The sequence below is a fragment of the Bombus impatiens genome, unplaced genomic scaffold, assembly GCF_000188095.3.
Source record: "Bombus impatiens unplaced genomic scaffold, BIMP_2.2 scf_0217, whole genome shotgun sequence".
Classification (NCBI taxonomy): Eukaryota; Metazoa; Arthropoda; class Insecta; order Hymenoptera; family Apidae; genus Bombus; species Bombus impatiens.
This window is the reverse complement of record NT_176636.1, coordinates 1,691,106-1,714,044: the sequence shown is the minus strand read 5'-3', so window position 1 is coordinate 1,714,044 and position 22,939 is coordinate 1,691,106. Positions and strand designations below refer to the sequence as shown.

Genomic DNA, 22,939 nt, shown 5'->3' with positions numbered 1-22,939 from the left:
TACATTAGCAGAATTACATAAATAATTTAATTAATATAACATGTATGCAAATGTGTTAATACAGAAAATATAAAATATAGAATAATTCTATTTACATTGTTCATGTATGTCCAGAAGGGAATTACTAAGGGCAGAACGTTTTAATTGGGTATCTATGTCGGTAGTTTCCGATCTTTCGGAGTAGGGCCCCGGGCAAGGACATATCTCGACATCTGCCACTCCAGAGTCTCTATTTTCAGCGCCGCCCCTCGCACTTCTGCTGCTCTTCTGTCGTTCTAGTTCCGTCTCAATCCGTAAGGTTTCCATCTCGTCCATTTCGCTGATGGATTCTCTGAGATCCTCCACAAACTTGCACCTGTCGTGCGCGTTCCTCGCGTTAAACGTAACCAACACCTTTCCATCCACGCGCTGGGAGAGTCTAATTCCATACGGATAATCTGAAAAATAAAAATCTTAGTTAGAATAAAAACTAGTTATGCCTTAATGTTTAGATGATAAAAACTAATAATTCTTAATTACAACAAACGTAAAGAAAGTACATTTCTTCTCACCAATTCAGTCTTTAATTTATAGGTTAATGAAAAGAGATGTTAAAATATTTTCCAACTGTAAAGAGTCAAAACAATTTGAACGTGAAACTCACGAGGAACTTCAAACAGCGTGGCTACCATTCCGCACAGTGGAAAGCTTTGTCTGAACGTATAAGTAACGCTGTTCTTTTTCTTGCTCAGGATCTTTGTTACAACGAGGAGATCGTTGAAGAGAAATACTTCTCGTTGATGTACACCTGGTCTCTCTTTCTTGTGGATGTCTGGGATCTCATACAGTCTACAATAGCAAACTAATCTTCTATGAGGCAAGGCCATGTTAGGTTTCTTGCCTACTATTGTTGCTTGGACCTTCATCACTTGAGAAACATGATCTGAGCCAGGTTTGAATTCGTTTTCCTTTACTCTTTCATAAATTCCAACCAATATATCTCTGTCAATATCTCCACAATCGTCTATGCCTCTGAGGTTTTTGACAAAGTCATCCAGCCTCATTCTGCGTTCTGGTTTCAGGTTTGGTGTGTGCAGATCAGTGTTCAGCATGATTATTGCGAATGCTAATACAAAGACAGTGTCTGCTGAGCGCAGCCTGGATACTACATCGGGATTGCAGTGGCAATAACGTTGGCTGAACACCTCCATTAGTCGTTCTATTTTTTGAGCTTCACCTGGCATCCGGAAGTATGCTTGAAACTTTCTCAAAGCGACGTCTACCTGCATTCCTGATAGGTCCAGCTCGTGGGAGAAGCATCTGAAAGATACAAAAATGTTTTACTTCGTTACTTTTTTATACTTTTATTCATGTTCTTCCGGGAATATACGTATAATTATTTATTTGTGGTACTGACACTATAATAGAGGCTAATCTATTCATATTTTTGTCAGTTTCATTGATGATGATTCCATATACATTATAATGTATCTGGTACGTGTTAAACTTGACTTCTGACTGATTTTCGACCTTGCTATTCGGTGACCCACACTCTTAATCATCCTAAACTCAATATTTATTCTAAAGTATTTTGTTCGCTAACACGTGTTCCTTTTTCTGTTCGCCGTGTGGTCCAGTTGCGGTGGCTCATGTTACACGTTTGTCACACTAACTGAGGCTAAAGAGGGTCCATTAGAATTCAAATTTAGTTTTGTTTCATGATGGACCTCCCACTGTATCTTACAACTTTTAAAATAGCACTTTCATAGACTTACAAATCAAGACTTTGGGAATAACATTAGTTAATATCTCTATTCGACATTATTTTAATTGTTTAACTTAGTATTCTAATAAAAGAAATATTTCTCATATTTTTCTTAAGTCTTATATGAATATCTTGAACGTTGATATTTGTACAACAACCGCGAGTAATGTTATATGCTATCAATCCTCCTTGACCTAAATTTTTTTCGAAATCGCGAAACTAAAGACTGGCAAATAGATCAATGCCATTTCTAGTATTTCTTTCACAGTGGTTCACAGAATTACCCTTTGCGCCACTGACAAAGAATCAAACGCAACTACTGAAACGAAACAATTGCGTTCTTAAAAAGCGACAAGAGAGAAAACGACTTTCTATAATAAATAACGAGCAACGAACCCAAACTGCGTGTTTCCGCTACGTCGATCACCGATCACTGTGATAAACAAACAGATTAACTTTCTCTGACTGCGCTATTATCCTCCATATTCACTTTTTTCTCTTTACAGTAAAATAAAGAAAAAACATAAAAATGTATAGCAGGATACTTACTCAAGCACAGCCATGTTGAAGGGGTTTTGAAGGTTTCCAAGATATTCTCCTATCATCTGCTTGGACAGTCCTTTTCTACTGATCAAAAATCTTGCTACACCCTGAGGGCTATTCTCCAAGAATCCTCTTCTGATCAAGTAACTGATTCCTCTTTCTGGTTTCTTGTTGAACAGATTTAGGCCCACTCGATACTGACGTTTTCTTACTATTTCTGAAACTTTATAGCTCGTCTGCGGTATACTTTCTGGATGATCCATGAGAGGAAGCTGGTAGCCGGAACTGGCATGAGAGTGGCCAAGATCTTTCACACTGCTTATCATGGTAGTTGAGTCTGTTGTGTGATTGGCGCATTCTTGGTGTTCTGGTGAACTTGACTGTACAACAGAAGATAAAAATTAGATAGGTAAACGGCAGAAAAAGAAATTTAAATTGAAATTGTAAGCAGAAATATATATGTATCTTATAAAACATATATTATACATCTATTTGTACTGTTACATATATTATACTACAAAAAAGTTTAATCACTTTCATTAATAAATAGAAGAAAAGTGGATTAAGGGACTAAAGATTAAATTCGTCACAAGAGAGGAATTAGAAACAAACCAAATCAGACTTTTCCTTGAATATCGTCTAGCCCAAAGTGTCTAGAAGCTCGAAGAAACAAAAGAAAGAGTTGATATAAAAGTAAAAACACAAACACAGAGGTAGAATGAAAACTCACGATTCCTTTATGCTTCCACACAGGTGATCCTCTTTGAGCGTCTCCTTCGGAGCTCTCGCAATTAGTGGAATCGCTGCCAGAACTCTGAACCGAGCTTAGGCTACCGTTCTCGACACTTTTGCTAAGGCCATTGTGACGTGGTTCCATAGATCTGGACGTAATGGAAGACGTTCTTTTTGGCACTTCCGGTGGCACCTTCTTCGCAGATCCTCTCGTTCTACCGGCGGAACCAAGGTGACCGGCACTACTCCAGTTCTGAACCACCTGTGTCTGAAGATTGTGAGGCGTTGACGGTGACGTGCATGGTGTCCGCAGCAGATCTCTTGGTGGCGTATCTTGTCTGATGCTGCACAACGTGTCCTGGAATAATAACAATGATTTTCTTTACAGTCACTTGTCTAAATTGCTTGAAATAAGAACCATTATGCGAGTCAGAAGGTAGCATGGAATAAGTGTCTTTAGTGAGAATTTTCTTTTGGAAAATAGAAATTTTTTATTAAAAATTGATATAGATGTGTTTGGAAGGTAACTTTGAAGATAGCATAACTAGGTATTTTTAGTAGGAATTTTTATCAGAAGAGAAGATATCTCGTAAATAAAATAATAATAAAATCCTGTTTCCCTCAATTATTTTTCTATTAAAATAGTCTTCCTTTTCACTTTTTATCTATAAACTATATAAACTAAGCACTATATATCAATCAATTTAAAGTATAAATATTGTACAAATCTGAATCAAATTAAACTACATTTTAATTTGCCTTTCTTTTTCTAGTGTTCATCTATTAGAAGTCTGTTAGATCTATTTATTAGATAGTCTTTTTTTTATCTTCTATCTACGCCAATAAATTACACGTGATAATGATCAATTTAAAATGTGAGCATATAAATGGGAAAAATGCTTGCTTGTAAATTCAACTAATTTAATCGTATTATGAAAGGTTCCATTACTATCTTTCTTTGTATAATATAGGATTTAAAAATATATCTTGTGTACTTCAAAGCACTACACTCAAATTTCTATTTCCATTTTTATTAGTAAATTAAATTGAATTTGGTACTTTCCAAGGACTTTGGAATGCAGGTATCCAGTATGATCTCAAAATTCAATTTTTCTCAGCAAAGTATAATTAACCATTTGTATTAAGTCATAAAAGACTTATACCAAGCTATAGAGCTTTTAATCACCTGTGGATTGTAATAATGCATGCTAGACCCGCTTTCCTGAGAGCTGGACTCCCAGCACGGACTTGGTGGTAACTGTTGGTGTCTGTTGCAAGGACTCGGCGCCAGAGAGGGCGTATGTCTGCCACTTTGATGTATGTTATGGTTCGCGTGCTGATGACCAGCGACCTGGACCTCGCACCTGCCGCTCTGGCTCCTCGGTATCGGAGACTGTGAGTTCTCCACGTGCCTCCTTTCCCTCAGAGACATGCTCCTGATGGGCATTGGTCTGTTCGCCGTCTGTGGCTGTTGTATGTAAATTTGACTGTGATATACCATCCTCTCATGTTCATTCACGCCCGTGGCTCTCTCTGTAGTTTCCTGAAGCTTTCTGCTGAGACGTTTTTCAGCCTTGGCCATGGCGGTGATGGCTGCGAATTTCTTCAGCAGAGTGTATCTTCTGAATGCTCGTTGAATAGTCAGTGCGGCGTTTCTTGCCTTCACACCGCCGTATTTTCTTTCTAACATCTCTATCTGCTTATCCAATAGGTCTTGGGATAACTCGTACCTGTTTTGGAGGCAAAAAGTGGTGAGTATTGTGATGGGAAGCTTTGGATTTTTGGTTTTTAAGAAAAGTTTGTTAACCCATGGAGAACTTGATCTTTATTTAACTTTTATAGGTCTATAGGATACTATTATAATGATAGAGAAATATGTAAGAACGTGATAGAAGAGACTTTAAGAAGAATTAATGAATCCTTCGAAGAATACAAAATTACCATTTTTTCACTGTTACCTTCGCAAACATCTGAGTTTTTAAGTAGAGCTTAGAGTGAAAAATGGGTTAACGCGAAGAATAAAAAGGTGAAGCTCGACTGGATCTGAACTGGCAACGAAGACGTGCGCTCTGGGAAAGCTCGGACTTTTTGTCAGCCGCGAACAACGTAGAGATCACGTGTGCATCGATTCTTTCGAAAACGGCAAAGAAAAATTTAGGCCGTGAAAGCTTGCAGACTGTCCCATAAGAAGCTTCCGTAATTAATGCCCGGAAATTTGGAAATTTCAAAGAATTTCCAATTCCGTTGGAAACCCGAAATTATAAATCTCTAAGAAACTCCGCAGGAATCCCGATTTCCAAAGAAACCACAAGTTTCGAATTAAAAAAAAGATCTCGCAGAAATGCCAAACTCCAAGGAAATTCCAAATTTCGCGTATCTCAAGACAATTTCGAGCCACAAATTTCAGAAAGGAGCCAATTTAAAAAATTCAAATTTCAGGGAAATCCCAAATTCTGACGTCAATTCCACGCATTTCAGAGGAAATTTCGAATTTTGAAGGCCGAACGAATTCGAGGACCAGCAATTTGACGCCGAACAAAGCGAAAAAAAACAATAAAAAAAGATTGAAAGAGCGAGTAAATCAATGTTGATCTTACGCAGTCTGCAGCCGGCATCTCTTCAGCACGTCTCCGTTACGTACAGGTCCTTTTTTAAGATGGTTTTGTTGATACCCTGCGGCCTGTGGCTGACCACCATAGCCCTGCACCATGGTACCATAACTTTGGGGCTGATTGTAGCCGGCGTGAGTGTATACTCTCACGTTCGACGTGGAATTGTATGGGCCGTGTGCGTAGTTCTGGTTCTGAACGTACGACTGGCCCGTGATGTAGGACGTCGTCAGGGAGGGTTGACTGCCTGACGAGTATATGCCGTGCATGCCGCTCCCGTGCACCTGGTTCACGTTCGCCGCATGCTGCGATGGCCTCTCCATCTTCTGCGGGAAACTGTAACAGAAGTTCGATGGTTTAGTTACAGATGAGCGAGTATTGCGGGATCTTTTGATTTTGGTAAGTTTGGTGTATGGCGGATACAGTTGGATGCAAATTTGTGAGCTGTAGAAATCTGTAACTTTGAATTCTACAATTACAGAACTCCAAAATTATACAACTTGTTCAGAACTCAGGAACCTCAGAACTCAGGAACCTCGGAACTCAGGAACCTCGGAACTCAGGAACCTCAGAACTCATGAACCTCAGAACTCAGGAACCTCGGAACTCCGGAACTTCAGAACCCTGTAACTTCAGAACCCTGGAACTTCAGAATGTAAGATTCCAGAAATTTAAGGCTCTAGAGCTCTGGAATTCTAGAACTTTAGAGAACTTAGAGATTTTAGAACCTTGGGACTCCAGAACCCTGGAACACCGGAACACTGGGAACTGTAAAACTTCAGGACCTAAAGGCTGAGTAATTTTGAAAGCGATTCTGGAAATCTGAAAGTTTAGACTCTTAGAACCCTAGAGTTCTAGAACTTTAGGGCCCTGGATCTGTAGAAGCCCGGAGGTTGCGAATTTTAGGAACTTTAGAACTTCACAAGTTGACAATTTTAGAATTTTACAATTATGCAATGTAAATGAACTTTGGGCAATATTCTGATTGCGGATGATTGATGGACCATTCAGATGGGACGAGAGAATCGTAATAAATGTATAACAGCTCTAGCTGTTTCATTTAAATGCGAATCTTTCGATTGAAATGAATGCGTAAAATTTTTAATCGGAGAAATAAAAGTGGCGTATTCGCGAAAGCGGAACGCTTTCATCGCCGGATTCAGTGTCCCACGAAAAAGAAGGAAACCGACGTAACTGTGAAATGTCGAACGGAAAGGTGATCATCCAGAAGCGACAACGTTAAACTTTGATTTTCTTTTTCACCAAAGACTCGTTTTCGTAATTATCGTATCTCGTTAATGCGAAGCTCGCATCCCTCCAACAGACGAATCCATGGAACGTGGATGTATAGCTGTCATCGTGTAACATATAATCGAGAGAAATTGATACTAGTCGTGTTTGGTGGAATTTGGCTCGATTCGCAGGTGTTATGGGCAAATTGGACGCAGGTAGAACAGTGTACGATTAGGTGCAACCAGTCGTTACGAGGATTCCAGTGATTTATCGTGCCAGTAAGACGTTTATGGTTGTGTATATCCGTATTTCTACGTGTCAGATGGTTCTATAATGCCATTATAATGCCAAATGTACTACTATCTGGCGCAATATACATTAACAAAATTTAATCGTGCAAAAGTGTATTTCGAATTTAACGTCACATCGTGTAAATTGTAAAAATGTACATAGCGTGAAATTCTCGGCGGAAATTTTCAGTTTAGTAATACACAATTAATTAAGACATCTTTTAATATTCGTATTGATGGAACACGTTCACAAAGAGACAACCTTGCGTTATAATGCGTTAAACAACATTATATTGTTTCACCCACAATGAAAATAATTATCGACGATTCATTATGACGATTCAGATTGATAGTGATCGAAAGTCTCAGAGTACAAACGACATGTAATTTTATCCGAGAAGTCTGTGACTAGTCATTAGTTGTAATCGAAAAATCTACGTAAAAATACACGTAATGGAATAATAAAATTCTCGTTAACACACGTATAATAAAATTCTCTAGATAAACGTGAATCTTAACGCTTTTCAACATAAAAAGCACGTATATAATATTTGAGATTTACGGGGAATTCTCCCTGGGTCAACGACAATACCGATAAGAATATATAATTCGTCATATTTTGATATTACGCAAATTAATAAGCGTGTAAAAATTTGAGTTTCAGAAATATCGTAACAATAACGCGTAGAAATCGCGAAAGGAAAACACGTGGTCGATGACGATGGAACACCAAGTCGTAACGAGGTTATCGCCAGCAATTTGCAAGTTAATCTAGCAGACTCATCTTGTTCTTAATCGCGTATATGTCAATGTGCGAGCATTGGTTTATTCAATATCCGCTCGCCATGTGATTGCCAAACGTGATTTCCGGAGTTCCCGGTCGTCCGGACAGACAGACCTACGATTTCCACTGAAATGCGTTTCTAACGTTCATGCAGCAATCGTTTATTGCAATATTCGTATAATCCTTTTTAATAAACGGAACTCCTTACGATTCTACTTTTCGTTAGAAAGTTTTTCCTAATTTATCATTTGATTTCTACGAACGATAACGTTAAGTTGCATTTGACGATTAACACGCACGACTGCCACGCCGAAATCGCATGTTTCACTCAGGACACACCACGGCAGTATTTGTATTATTCGAAGCAGATGATGGCAAAATAATAATAAATTGACGATGTAAGACGACATTTTCCTCCAATGGATCGTTTATCTTATCGGTGGTCACCGGTGACCATCGTGGCGCTTTGCTAACAGTTGATAGCGACGTATTATAACAAGGGTTCGTTTATTTCGACAAACCATTCGCATTCGTTGTTTCGTCGTAAGCAAAACGTGCAGAATATATCGTTGAAACGTGTACAAGATATTAGTAAACGGTATTTGCTCATTGTATATATAATAGTAAGGTATGTGCATACTTGTAACTTCAATTATGTGATTATAAAGCAGCATTTACGATTATTTTCTAAGCTGTGTTTATAATGATACTCGTAGATTATCTGTCACAGGTATGGATGCAAACACAGTGCACCGTTAGATGCAAGATTTGTTCTCATCTTCTTTTTTTTTTATCGATGTTCTGATAAAAATGTTTAATCGTTCAATGGGGCACTTTTTGTTTCAAAGTATCTTCTATTTATCGGTTATATTCAAAATGCCCTAACTGTCAATTTTCATAGAATTTTTACGATTGTAAGAAGTTGAAGAGCTCCGGTCACCAATGACCACCGTGGCGTCACAGGAGAAACCGTGGTGGGTCATATATGACCTAGGTGGCAGTCAAAGTGTTAAACGAAGAATACGAGCTAAATAATAAGTGCTTTTATAATTTAGAATCGTTAAATGTTCGATTATGGTTCGAAGTAGCGTGCATATCGATACAGATCGAGGGAAATGTTCATTTTTATTAATCTTCGATCATTAAAAATGATCGTTCGTCGTCGTTTTCACAGATACTCGATTTTCCTTTCACTTTTCATCTACAACCATTTAACAGGAATATTTGTTATTTTCCCAGCAACGAAGAACCACAGGAATCACATTTTCGAATCGCGTTCTCGACGGTTGCACAGAAAAATTCTTTCCCCTTTTACCGGAGTTTTCCAATTTCTCTTTCCTACAAACGATCCCAACAAACTAAATTACATTTCACTCGACAAATATCCGAAATTCAAAGGCTTCACCGTAGACTGTAAATACAAATTGAAATTTGTCGTTTCTCTCTTTTCTTTTCTCTCCTTTTTCTCCGCCGTTCGAACAACTTGACAAAATAGATGCGAATCCACCGAAGATAACTAGAATTTTTCAGCTGCAAATGAGGTCTCTGCCAATGGAGAATTTACCAGAAATAAGTCTGCCAACCGCAACTCTGACGAAACATCGCTCGGCGAATGCTCGGAAACTCACGACGAAAAACGCCACTTCTGTGCCGACAGCTGCCGGCAATTACCATTCAAGGGACCGTTTCGCGCTCGTGAATCACACGCGGTGAATCATCCCTCGAAATTCACCCCCGTACGATTGTTGGCTAACCACCTACCCCGTGAGAAATCCTGCCACGCAGACCACCATCTTGATCCTTCCTTTTACCACGCTGAGCTGGTTCCACGATTTCCCTTAAATTTACCCAGTCAGAACAAGGTGTTTCTTGTACACCGGCACATTTGTAACTTCAACAATTAATTACTCTGTTAATTACTGTATCTTTCGATCTTTGATTCTTCTGTATTTTTTTATTTATTTATTTATTTAATCTTTAAACACTTCGCTACAGGAAGAAGATGGAAAATTTAAGCTTTTGGAAGGTTGGTAATATCCTCGAGGGATGAAATTGACGGGACTGTGCGTTTGATTTGTTCCTACTTGATGGAAGAACGAGCGCGTTAGGATTTTCCAGGTTTTCGGTTTATAGAAACGTGGCAATCGTTCGCAGGTAAAAGCGCGACGGTTTGAAAGGTTTTCGTTTGGACCAGATGTATCAGTTTCTTGGAACGTGTCGAGGATCGAGTTTTAGCGGTTGCCGAGTTATAGCTTGGACTGGGTCCGTGAAACTTTTCAAAATTCCTAACGGTCCTACATGTCGACGCAATTTTACATTTCTTGCAAATCTTCCAACCGAGAAGAGCGTGATTTTTCAGCGTGAAATTTTCTTCCAATCTAGATTAGATTATGTTGCTTTCCATTAGATGATGTTCACGTCAAATCTCACATAAATTTCGAATAAATCCATTGAAAGACACTAAAAATTTTTTAAAACATCTATTTTTCGTATTAGCCTTAGCTTTCTTTTTCAGATTCAACGTTCACTCCACGGAACAGACGATTTTCTCCGAACTTCTTAACACGCAATTTCCACTGGACTACAGGATCACTTCGCCAATTGTTTGAGGCGATTGGATGCGGAAGAAGGAACACGGTTCGACGCAAACTGCACCAAGGATCGTGATAGTCTGACGACCGTAAGGTGGACTGAGGTGATGGAGGATCGCGAGCAGCTGGCAGCCAGGGGCATTCTTCGTCCACGAGAATCGGAAATCAGTGACACTGGAGGGACAAGAGGGTAAAAGAACACGCGCACACCGGCCTCCACAGTGGTGTGCAACCTTCTGTTCCTTAATCGATCTTCCCCTTCTTTTTATTCAACTATCCTTTGAACACAGTGCAAAGATTGCTCGAAGGAATTTTATTTCTCCAAAATATTATTCAGAGAAACAGTTGTTTATAAAAGGGAGAAGATTCTCCGTGGTTAGATAAATTTTCTTGCACTCTTCCTCTTTCTTAAATATCTGTATAATATAATTGGCTCAGCGATATTCGTATTACCTTCGCTTCTTCCTGTCAGAATTTTTCTTTCAATACTCTAAGTACGTACTAATAGCTGTATTATACCGACAACGATTATTTAGATCAATATTGTGTATTATACATTTGACACAGATCTATCAGATCTATTTCATGTGTTTGTTTCGCGTATTATTAAGATACCAGGATTTGTTTCATTATATAGATATCAGTATATTTTCCAGGATACACGCACAACGACGAGCAAAGAATATTACAACCATTTACAGTTACAGTAAATAAAATAGATCGATCGAAATAGATGCATGGAGAAACACTTTAAACTTCTTAAAAGATTTTTCGTATTCATTATATAGACATCCAGGATACACAAAGAATATTACAATCATTAACAATTACAATAAATAAAATAGATCGATCTGTTCCATCGTATATTAATCTTTTATCCACATTATTTATCAAAGGTTGGAACATCGAGGATTGGACGAGGTTTGTAAAGTAAAAAATTGACTCGATCTTGTTGGTTCTAAAGTTTCGATTAAAAGGGGGAAAGAAATTCTCGTTTTGCAAATTAATTACTCGAGCAAAGGAATAGAGAGGCACGTAACATCGAGGAATCGAAATTAGTTGGACCGTGAAATGGGTTAAGAGACACTCTGAGATAAATGGCGTGTATACTCTGGTGAAGCTTCGTTATTCCGTGAGAAGTGCAGAGAGGAGTAAAGGGATATATGTTTTCAAGCAGCCCTCGAAAATACGTATCGGCTTTCACATGTGTGTCAGCAGGCACACGAGAGAAAGGAAATCGATAATGATGATGACGATGATGACCGTGACACTCAACCTTCCATACCTTATGCAATGAGCGTTCAATTAAGCGACTTACGTAAGGGTCCAAGATGTGGAAGGATAAGCACGTGTGATTATGGTTTGTACGTTAGGCTACGCGAAGTCTGAGAAGTTTCCTCCTTGATTGGATTTTGCCAGGGACTGGCTGAGTCATCGATAATCGGACGACCTACGTTTTCTTGCTTTTGTTTTATTGGAAAAGAAATTGGAGAAATCGGAATTTTGAATCTGAATATCCTCTAACAGGACGTGTTTATTTTAATTAATTTTAACGTGTAAGAATATTTTTCAAGAGGAAGAAAATTTAGATAGAGAATGCGTTTAGAAGTGGAAAGATGAGATTTCTTTTGCTATTTCTGCGATCCCTCTTCTTCTCAATTTTTTCTGTTTTTTTCTCTTTTTTTGATGCCCTGCTCCTTTATTTGTCGATTCTGTCATTCACAATTCTCTTATTTTCTAAGCTTTCAATCTGTCCGCTTCCCGATTTTCTTATTTCATTATTCTAAAATCTTTGCATATCCCAATTTCTTATATCTTTATATTTCTACTTCTATGTCTCTTATTTCTCAATCCTTCAATTTTCGAATCTCAAATTTTCCAAAAATTCTACCCTTGGGCTTTACAATTCCCCGATCCTGTATTTTTCGAGATCCCAACTTTCTAATCTCTTTGCGTATTAAATCTCTAATCTTCCACTTTTTTTATTTCTGCAACCCTTAATTTTCTAATTTCCCTAGCGTCTTCAATTTCCAAATGCCTTGAACTTGAACTTTTCAAATTCGTAAACCTCGTATCTTCTATCTCTTCTATCTAGCTAATTTTTAAGTTTCCTTCAAGTGTCTAGTTTTACCTTTCTTTTCTCTAAACTTCTTCCTATCGTTCGTCAGTTTCTTATTTCGCAATTTTTCCCATTACTCAGTTCCATGAGTTTCCACTCTTTTCTTATTTTTCCTCGCTATCCACGTTCTTCGGTTTCCCTCTTATTTCTTATCTTTCGATTTTTCCAAACACAACTGTCTACACTATTTCTCGTCAAATTCCAAGGGAGGAGAGAATTCATTTCCCCGCGAACAAAGAGACGTCACCGCGTCACTTTCACACTATTCTTTCCCGCCAAAGGGAACTACATTTTTCTCTCCTCCCCAGCCGTTCCACTTGTGGTTGTCTTATATGAAACGTAATTGCAGGAAAAGCTGCCCAAGGAATTGTATTTAAAACGTGCACACTCACGATCACGTGTACTTGGAGCGGCACGCACATCCTGAGAATGCAACGTCTTTCAAATTCAACGGTTAATTTATTGTCTGATCGCTGACGTATTTTGAAGTTCAAGAAGAAATTGTATAAAATTCTCAGCATTGCGCGGTTTTAATACAGTAGAGCACAGCGAAGAACAAAGAAAATTTTCTAATTCATGAAATTAAACAACAGACTCTCTAAGAATACATTTTTGATCGAGCTTGCAAAAATATTCGATACAATTTTACAAGCTTCAGTCTTTTTGACCTAAATTTACGAACTATCAGATTTGACACGGAGAGGTTTAGAGGAAACGAATTTCAAAAAACTCTATACAGTTTTTTTTACATCTTAGCTATGGAACTTAATTAATTACAAACTAATCAATTACACGTAGAGAAGTTTCAATGTCCACTGACAACTGTGATTTATCCCAGTGAAAGATCGAATATTCCTAAAAATCCTTAATATAATTTTCCAACTTTTTGTTATGTCAATCTAACAGTGCAGATAGGAAAATTCCAATGTAGATGTCTTAGACAACTTAAAATCTATTCTAATGGAATGGATCTCTATATATGAACGAATTAGATCCAATTTGACATGGTCACATCTCGACACTCCCAAATATCAAAAACCTCAAATGGCTTATCGTAACGTGAACGGTCAGCCGGTGCATTTGTCCGCGAATTATAATTTTTTATAATTATAATTTGTCAATCTTCCCTTACCGTATTTCTACATAAAAGAAAAACTCATTTACCTAGTTCTACGAATGAATGAATTAGGTACAATTAGACGATGAAAGATCTGCAGTGGCTCATCAAAGCGTTTAAAACCGGTAGGATCAGCCGGTGGATCTCCTCGCGAATTATCTGTAATTTCTCAGTCTTCCATTACTCTATCTAATCTAATCCTACAAATGAACGAAGCAGACGCAATTAGACATAGTCGCATCCCTCAACGTCGCCAAACAATCAAAGTTCTGAGATGGATCGTCGTAACCGGAAGGGCCACTCGGTGTATTTCACCGGGAATTAACCGGAGTTACTTAACGCGTTTCGTGGCGTATTCATCGATGATAAAAGGACGAGCAACGGGCCACGTAAACGCTTCGCGTACGTATTCCCATAAAGTGCCCCATTGAAGAGGAGGAACAAGAGCGGCTGAAAAACCGGGGAGAGGATACGTGTTTGACTGGCGCAGCTACTTTGCTTAAAAAACACGAAGCCAGGTGCACGTTTCGTGCCACTTTGTTGTGTACGTGCACACACGTTACACGCGTGCACCGTGTGGCACGAGCTGTGCAACAGCCGACAGGCAGATGTTTCGACTCTTGCGAGGCTTTAATACCGTCCTGCCTTCAATTTATTTCTCTACCAGCGAACGATAGACCGCCCTCTAAGGTACGATCGTTTCCAGAGAGGATTCGTTTGTTTCGTACCGGGTCTCGTTGAATTTCTACTTCAGTTACCACTGCTTTGCATTTTTAAGATCCGATACTATGGCGACTAAGCGTGAAATTCGAGTGTCTTTTGAGCTTGCAGGCGCTGGAGAATCACAGGTTAGGTTTGCACGTAATAAAAGCGCGTGGTTGTTTGGTCTATAGCAATGGCTCTCAACCTGATATAGGCGGAAAATATCGTTCTCGATGTTGTTGTAGACAAGTTGTTGTTCAGCGAGTTCAGCGAAGTATATCTTACATCCTATGTCTTGTACATAACGTACAATACTCCATTTTCTGCAATTTTTTCTCAATGTTCCATGTCTAATGTCCGAAAAGTTACCGATTAAACCCTCTATTGTACTTTGCACATGATCCCAAGCTCTACACTACACATTTCCATAGTCTACATTTCATATTTCATATACCTCATATGCTATATCCCATAATTAGTATTCCTAACCTATATCTTTCGCCTTACTTTCTAGATTTCGTGTCTCCATTGCATGTTCCATATTTTAATGTTCTCATATTCGAAATCCCATATCTCTATCCCATATGCAGATCTTGTATCTCTAAGAAACATTTGTTATCCTTACTTTTGCAGCACGCATTCGTCCCGCATCTAACATTCCATATTTCCTATCTTTTCCCCTATATTTCATATCCAGTATATCCCTAGCCCATATCTCGATAGCTGTCTTACGCACGTATGTTTAGTATTTTCATATCCTTCGTTCTATAATAGCATATCATCCGATAATCTCTTATAAACAGCTTGTACTTGCATTTCCAGCGGTAATAAGACCTCGAATAATACATCTTCAAAATCTGAGTCTCTTTGAACATACGCAAACAGCTCCAAACAATCTCTAGTGACAAATTGCAGCAGCTTAATTCCCAGCAACGGTACACGTATGATCTATTCAGTAATTTCCCAAAAATCATTTCTCCACGTTCTATCGTCGCGTGAAAGGTGAGAATAGCCACGACACAATGGGAAATGTTGCATTCACGAGCGTGAAAATTGTCTCGATGGAAAATGAATACGTCGGGGAAAACAAACGCTCTTTCACCGAGGTTGCTCGCAGTTTGCTCCCTCGATAAATCCTCGGAGGCGACTTCTCTATTGTTTTAGAGCGTCGGTTGACTTCGACGCTGGTCTAGCGTCTAGATAGCGGAGCTGGGGCAGGGGGAGGTGAGAGATGGACAATGTAGACAAAGAGTAGGGTTGAAGAAGATAGTCTAGCACGGGGCCACTCGTGCGTTTATACGAAGACAAAACCCTCAGACGCGTAGGCTTCAGGTGAAGTGCATCAGCTGCCACTTGGACACGCGCCATAGAAGCCTCTACTATGTTTCCTCCTGCATTTTTTCCCCCTTCGTTCGCTTTCTTCCTTCCTTTTTTCGTTCTAGTCGACGTCTCTTGCTTGGAACAGACACTTCGTCTAGTTCAATTTAGGAGCAGGGTGTAGTGGTTAGTTTCGAAGTTTCAAAGTTTCAGAAACCTCAACCTCAACCCTCTTTCTTCTTTCCTTTGTTTTAGAGACTTGTTGGATTCTTGGAAGATTCTGATCTTAATACGAGTTATGAAGAAAACTTGATTCCGCTCTTTTCTCCAAGTTTCGTTTCTCTTATTATTCGTCGTTTATTTAAACACGGAAACACATTACATGCTACAGTGCCTATGTTCGCATGATTTTTTGATTTCCAAATTTAAGTTACGCGTGATGGAAATCCCACATGACGGTCAATAATTAATCGTCGAATGTTATGTCGGGTAGAAATTGCTGAAAATCGTTTAAACAAATAATATCAAAGGTTTTCAATCGAGTAACTTTTACGAGCAACTTTTATCACGATTTCTAAAGCACAATGCACGACATAAAACGAACAAATCTATTTTCCCATCACTCTAATAGTTCTATTTTTTCGTTGTCTAATTTCCGTATCTTTCGAACTTTCTATTTTCCAGTTCTCTAATATTTCCAATCCATTGTCTTCCAATCTCTCCCTTTCACAATCTCAAATTTTGTGTATACTATTTGGCCGTGTTCAATATGCCAAGGGACGATTTAAAAGATATTTGAAGAACCGGCGCACATTGAAAGCTAGTGGAAAAGCCGCTAGAGAAGCCAGCAATTTTTCACGAAATCGCGCGGCTCGTTACGCGCATCGCGAGATTAACGTCAAGTAATTAAACGGCGCCGTGCAGGTCGTGCAGAGTGCATTCGCGTGTGCGCTCGTCGTGCTCACGAGAATTCTCCTCTCTTTCGTTCCATTCCCTTTGCGTGTTTCTCTGGGAAAATCTAACGCAAAATTAAAAAATGAAAAGAGGAAAAAAAAAAAGAGAGGAAGAGGCGCCCGTGAGAGTTTCGAAGAGAAAACAAGCGTTTCAGTTAAGAGAAGCAAGATGTTGAAAAGTAAAGTTGTATTCTTTTTTTATGGAATGTTTTGAAATGGTAAAAGTAAAGAAATTACCTTTGGATTTATGTCCAAAGTGTTATTTCATAGTTGTTTGTCAATGGAACTTTGGATGCTTCGTATTTATAGTTTCATAGACGTTGCAGACGCGTAATCAATAATCAGATGTACGCTAATCATAGACGAAGGACGATTTGTTTTCATTTGAACACATATTCTCGACTGACTTTTCTATTTGCGGAAGAAATCGATGTTTCGTTCATATTTACGAGAGATCGTGTTTTTAGCTGGGATAAATTTGGAATCTCTGGATGTTTCCGGAATTAGATCGAAAAACTCCCTAGTTTTAACAAGTTTTACGAATGCGATAAGATCCAAAATCATTTCGTGACCCAAAGGCTCTATGGAGATGGGGAAAATATGAAAAAATATCTCAATGAAACTTTTATTTGTTTTATCGTAAAATCCACGTTTTCAGAGCGATGAATTAAAATCGCTGGAATTTCATCGAATTTTATAAACTCCGATGCGATAGGATTCGAAATCAGCTCATAACGAAAAATATGTTGAAAAGTATTCGCATGAAATTTATACGGTAAAAATTGAGAGATTTAGTAGCGCACATCTGCAGTGTGGTAAATTAAAAAATTCCCTAGTCCCACAAAGTTTCGTTAGCTCGACTCTAATGAAATTCGAAATATTTACGCGATACGAGCTTTTTAACGATATAGAGAATGTATTTAAAAATATTTTTCTACGAAATATTGAACGAAAGTTTTCCAGGATTTCCCCCGTTTTTCCCTCAGTTTTGCTCGAGAGAGCAGCAGCAGCAGTAGCTCGCGTGCTACGGGAGGAAATTATTTCATGCATACGGGGGATCGTTCGAATCTAACACGCGCTTGCACCGTTAATGGCAATCAACGGTTGTTAATTGCTCGATGATAATTAGTCGAGATGGAGAAGCGGGCTTGCAGTAATGGAGAGCACGCCTTAATAATTCCTTTAATGAATTCGAGACACCGTGCGTGGCTTCTTCCGCGTGATAGAAGCCAACGAACCACCGTTTCTTCCTCCGATATTTAAGCTTTCTCAAATTCATAGATAAACGAGTCTCCTTTCGTGCTTCGTCAGATTTTTCATCCGTCGATTTTGATAAGCCGATCTGGTGATTTGTTTGATAAATAATTCTAAACTTCAGAATAAGCAAAAGGAAATTCAGAGATCTATTCTATAAATAGGGAATTCTAGGGAATTTAGATATATGGGGAAACGAACTGAACTCATAACGTGAAGCTTAAGACATAGGGGAAAAGAAAGAAATATCGTAGAGAATTTAAGGAATTCGATATTCAAGGAAAGAGAATCTTCGAAATATTAACTTCGAACGTCGAATTTGAAAAATATGTAAAATACATATAGAACTATTTTTATTTAGCTTATTTTTCTGCTTGTCTGGATGGGATTAGAATATCTGGCGAAATTAGGAAGCTGAAAAGTGAAAAATAAAAAAATAAATGAACAAAATTTGATTTCTATTCAAAAATGTAGTAAAAGGAAGAAATTCATTTTCTTAATTAGGTATAGCTAAGTAACTGAATGTAACAATAATATACAGGTTTCCCTGTATATGTTGAGCACACGCGATAATCATATAATGGGGTATAACTCGATTGTTGATCTCATATTACTAAAAATAGAAACTTGGTGGCCTCGTTGTGTTAACCTTGAGATGTATCCTCCATTCGGCCAATATCTCTTCTGTCCTCTTCAATGAACTGTTTGGACGGAGAAATTTCTAATGAAGGCAATTTTCTAACGATTACGAGGTAGAAATGGAAGAATACTTGCCTCGGATTATGAATGCGAGATTTATCTGATCAAATAGAGAGTCTTTGAAAGTGTACACGTTTTGAAAACATCGCAACTAATCTAATACGGTCCAGTCAGATTTCTATTTTTGGTAATAGATTGAGCGGCACATTCCCTGTGCATTGTTATTACATTCAATTACTCAATAATGATTGAGAAAATGATTTTTTTCTCTTCGGTGGTACACTTTAAAATAAAGATCATTGTTTAAGGATTGTTTGTCAATCTCTATATTTTACTTTAAATTACAGAATACCAAAATATAGAATTTATAAATGAGGAATATCGAATCTCTTGATAAGTTTATACTTGAAGGAATCATGATGAAACTTAACGTAATTGAATTTATTCGCGATACCGGTGCCTGTCGCTCGAACACACATTCTGCTAACCGCAGAAATAGTCGGCCGACAACGACCTTCCTCTCTCACCAGAGAGTAGACCCTGCTACATCGTAGGTAGCTCGTAGGAGATAAAATTTCTCGGAATATTTCATCGTGTTTCGAGAGAAGATTTACGCTGGTAGAACGCCGCGTGGGAACACGATCCAAGCTAGACAGATATTCTGTTCCCTTTTATGCATATAATTAACGCGAATAAGTCGTAACGCGGAGCTCAGTCTAGTAAGGGTTCTCCAGATGAAAAATTTCCATAAAATAGCCGGAAACTGTTTGCGTAACGCGAGCGGTGTACGGCGGGCTCGGAACGAGCCATCGTCCGGAAGTGAACCATGAATTAAAATACGCTTCTACCACCCAGGAACGGTAATTAGAAATTATAAAATCTATTTATGGTTGTCCAACATATTGCTCGATTACCAGACTACGTCTTTTTCGATATAATTTCACCGAGAAGAATACACGGGATTCCCTGTTGGATCGTTCTGTTATAGTTACTTCTTAGTTACTTTCTGCTGGGTGGTCTAGTGATTTTTTTAGGGGCAAGATCAAGCGCCAGAAATGATAGACAATTTACGCGTCCCGTTATCGTAAAATTGTGTTCAGACTTGAGAAAATTTGCCAATCTTTCGCCCGTCGTATTTCATTTTTATCATCCAAAGAATTTAACCCAGAAATAACAACAGCAATAATAATAAAAATAAAAATAGTAATAACGTTACCATTATAATTACAATATCGATAATAATAGCCTGAAATTATAATAATAGATAGCGACAACAATAATAATAGTCACCATCAATACCTTGTATAATATATTTATATCAAGATATATGATAAGTACCGGTTGATGAAGTTGGTAGGCGTGGAATAGCCCAACTGTAGCCGCGATCTAATCACCTTCTCCTGAACAGTGACCATTCTCGAGCTTCTGGAACTCTGGTGCACCCTTGTGGTCCTGATCACTTGGTAACAGTGATGTTTTGTCTGGGTGTTGGCCACCCTGTCGCCCCTCGGTTCGATCATCGTAAACATGATTGCTTTCACTGATCACCAATCACTTGAATCACAGGACCACGTGGTCTCGCTATTTTCACTCCCGGTCTCATCTTTCTCCTCTATCCTTCTCAAATATTCCACTGTTTTTTTAATTACTGACTATCACAAAGCTCTTTGGTTTGTCTCGCGAATGTCGGAAGCGTCTTACTTATCCGAGATACATTTCGGTATCCAATAGACCTGCACCCGTTGGAAAAACATAAAGAAATACTTTGAAACTGTGTAGGTAAACAATTCTTCGAAATTTTCGAACTTTCATATAAAAAATTTCGAAATTTCTTCGATAAATGGGTCTTGCAGTCTTTTACATAAAAAATTGTTGAAATTTTGACACTTTGCAAATAGAAAATTTTGAAGCTTTTCTGAGCAGAGAATTTCGAAACTTTTTAAGTAGAATATTCTTGAGATTTTGTACATAAAAAATTCGTGGAATCTTTAGAACGAAAAATTCTCTAAATTCACTGAATTCGAAAGGAATTTGTATTTCGTCTTGAATTCCGAGGAAATTCTTTAAATGGCAATTTCTCAAGTTTATCGTTTCAAAGAATTAAGAAAAATCATTTTCCAAGGAAAGGGAGCACGAAAGCAACGAAATGTCTGGCAACTTTGAAATAAATGCTCAAGAAGGAACGATGAATCCGTCGTGATTAAAGTTGGCAAGACTTCCAGCCCGATCTAGGGAAGTCTGAAGTTTGACTCAGACTATCTTGAGTAGCAGCGACTAGCTTGAAATTTTAATCGTGGTAAGTATCTTAGTAGTTGGTTCGCAGCTACGAGGTGATTTGATTAATTGCGTGCCTAGGGATTTCCTAGCTGTAGAATTTCGTTAAATCGGAGCTAGATGGATTGACGAAAACCTTAAACCATATGAACCTAGAACTGACTAGCACGAAAATTGTCCTGCTTGTTAGTATTCTGGATATATCATGGCTAGTAAGGCCCGAATCTTTCGCTCGTTAATCTATTTTTACCAATTGTTTGCCAATGATAGTGAAATCAGAGAAACCTGATTACAATTTGCCCCAATCGAGAAGATATTCGTGAAGAAATCCTTCAGTATAGTCGAGAAAGAAAATTACGATAAGTATTTTTACAAACAAGATTATTCATGGATCAAAATTCACCAACAAAAATTCATACGAAAATTATGATACTTGTTATGACAAAATTATGATGGTGATATTAATATATCACCAAAATCTGGAGTAATTTTATGCGCCTAGTTTTCCCTATATAGTAGAATTGTATTTTTCTGGGCTAGTCTAGGGACAAACAGTTTGCATAACAAGAGTTCACTTATTCATTCTAATATAAATGTTACTATATTTTTATACAATATTCATAGACCAAAGCTTTCATTAATACAAATATAAATAATTATATTTCTATATAATATTCATGGGAAGATGAAACTTTCCATTTCTAAGAATGAAAATCTTCCATTTTTATAAATACAAGTAATTATACCTCTATATAACATTTATAGGCAAAAGACGCCACACTTTTTCCACACCGCCTAATTCACATTAATCATAACGATTCCCGATCAAAGCGTAAACAACGAAAAACTACCAGAATAACAAAATTCCCTATTACCATGATTGATGAGTATCGTCATAGAAGCAACACATTACATTTATAAAAGCATAGTGTTGTTTCTCTATTGAGGGGAACATGTTTTACTATTTTAATGGAACTACAACACCGATGCGATTCATAATAAAACACGGGGACCATAGAACGATAACCATCTTGGATTTATCCGTTTGTTTAAGGCTTAATCGAGGAAAGTCCATATGAGAGTGTCGAGCAAAAGAAAGTTAATGGAATCAGAGGTATAAAAAGACATCGTTTACATTTACATTTAATAAGAGCGATAAACAAATACAATTAGACCGCGAATTTTATGCAGATTCACATTTTCAGGAATATCATAAGAAAAAGGCAGAAAACCGGCAGAAAACTGGTTTACCTACCAAGTATTGTAAAAGGCGCATACAATATTTTTGTATTACGTGCACTGTGTGCAATTTTGTATTCTCAAATTCCCTATAAATCCACAAAAACCCGCGGTCTAGTAATGTTATATCTATTACTAAAATGTACGGTCGAATGCTTGAAATGGGGGAAAAGAGGGAAGTAACAGAATAACAAACGAGCCGAGAAGAGATACAGAAATCACAAATTTTGGTAGCTAAAGTGAATTTAGAAAATATATAGTAGCTTTAAGATCCTCCACGTTAGGGAAACGTTCTTTTCTTATTTCTTATCATTTTATATACTTTTTTATGCACTCGTCTTAGTCGGAGTTATATTGAATTATGTATCCCGAACAGGGAAGTAAATATTATCATTAAACAGAAAGGAAGAAAAGATAGAAGATATACTAAAACGTACGATGATTATGTGTTATATATGTATTTCTCACGATTCTCCAACTGTTCCATACGACTGGCTATTTCCTTCCTCTTAACTTTGTTTTTTCTTCTCTCTCTCTCTCTCTCTCTCTCTCTCTTTCTCAAGAGAACTGGTTAATATGAATAAGCGATGCTCGATCGTTTTCACTGGCCTCTCTTTCCGGTTAATTGATAACCAATAGCGACTTTCTAACGGCGATCGCGATTAATATGTACAGACACGAAACACGGGCCGGATGGCGGAGAAAATGAAATTCTTTTTTTTTTTTTTTGTTTCGCAAT

At 37.9% G+C, this 22,939-nt stretch overlaps 1 protein-coding gene across 6 annotated transcripts in view; it reads right to left on the bottom strand.

The window, feature by feature from the left end:
• The window catches only part of LOC100745091 (IQ motif and SEC7 domain-containing protein 2), a 142,922-nt gene that overhangs the window by 3,976 nt on the left and 116,007 nt on the right, over positions 1-22,939 (bottom strand). For 4 of the 6 annotated variants that reach the window (XM_012383455.3, XM_003488149.4, XM_033319817.1 and 1 more), the window contains exons 2-7: positions 5,617-5,964; positions 4,206-4,749; positions 3,018-3,377; positions 2,294-2,667; positions 644-1,299; positions 96-437 (exon numbers count right to left, since the gene is read on the bottom strand). In XM_012383455.3, the coding sequence (XP_012238878.1) occupies positions 96-437; positions 644-1,299; positions 2,294-2,667; positions 3,018-3,377; positions 4,206-4,749; positions 5,617-5,964 (2,624 nt within the window). Of the gene's footprint in view, positions 1-95; positions 438-643; positions 1,300-2,293; positions 2,668-3,017; positions 3,378-4,205; positions 4,750-5,616; positions 5,965-20,025; positions 20,421-22,939 lie in introns of all 6 variants that reach the window. The other 2 variants (XM_003488148.4, XM_012383453.3) reach the window with 2 other exon arrangements.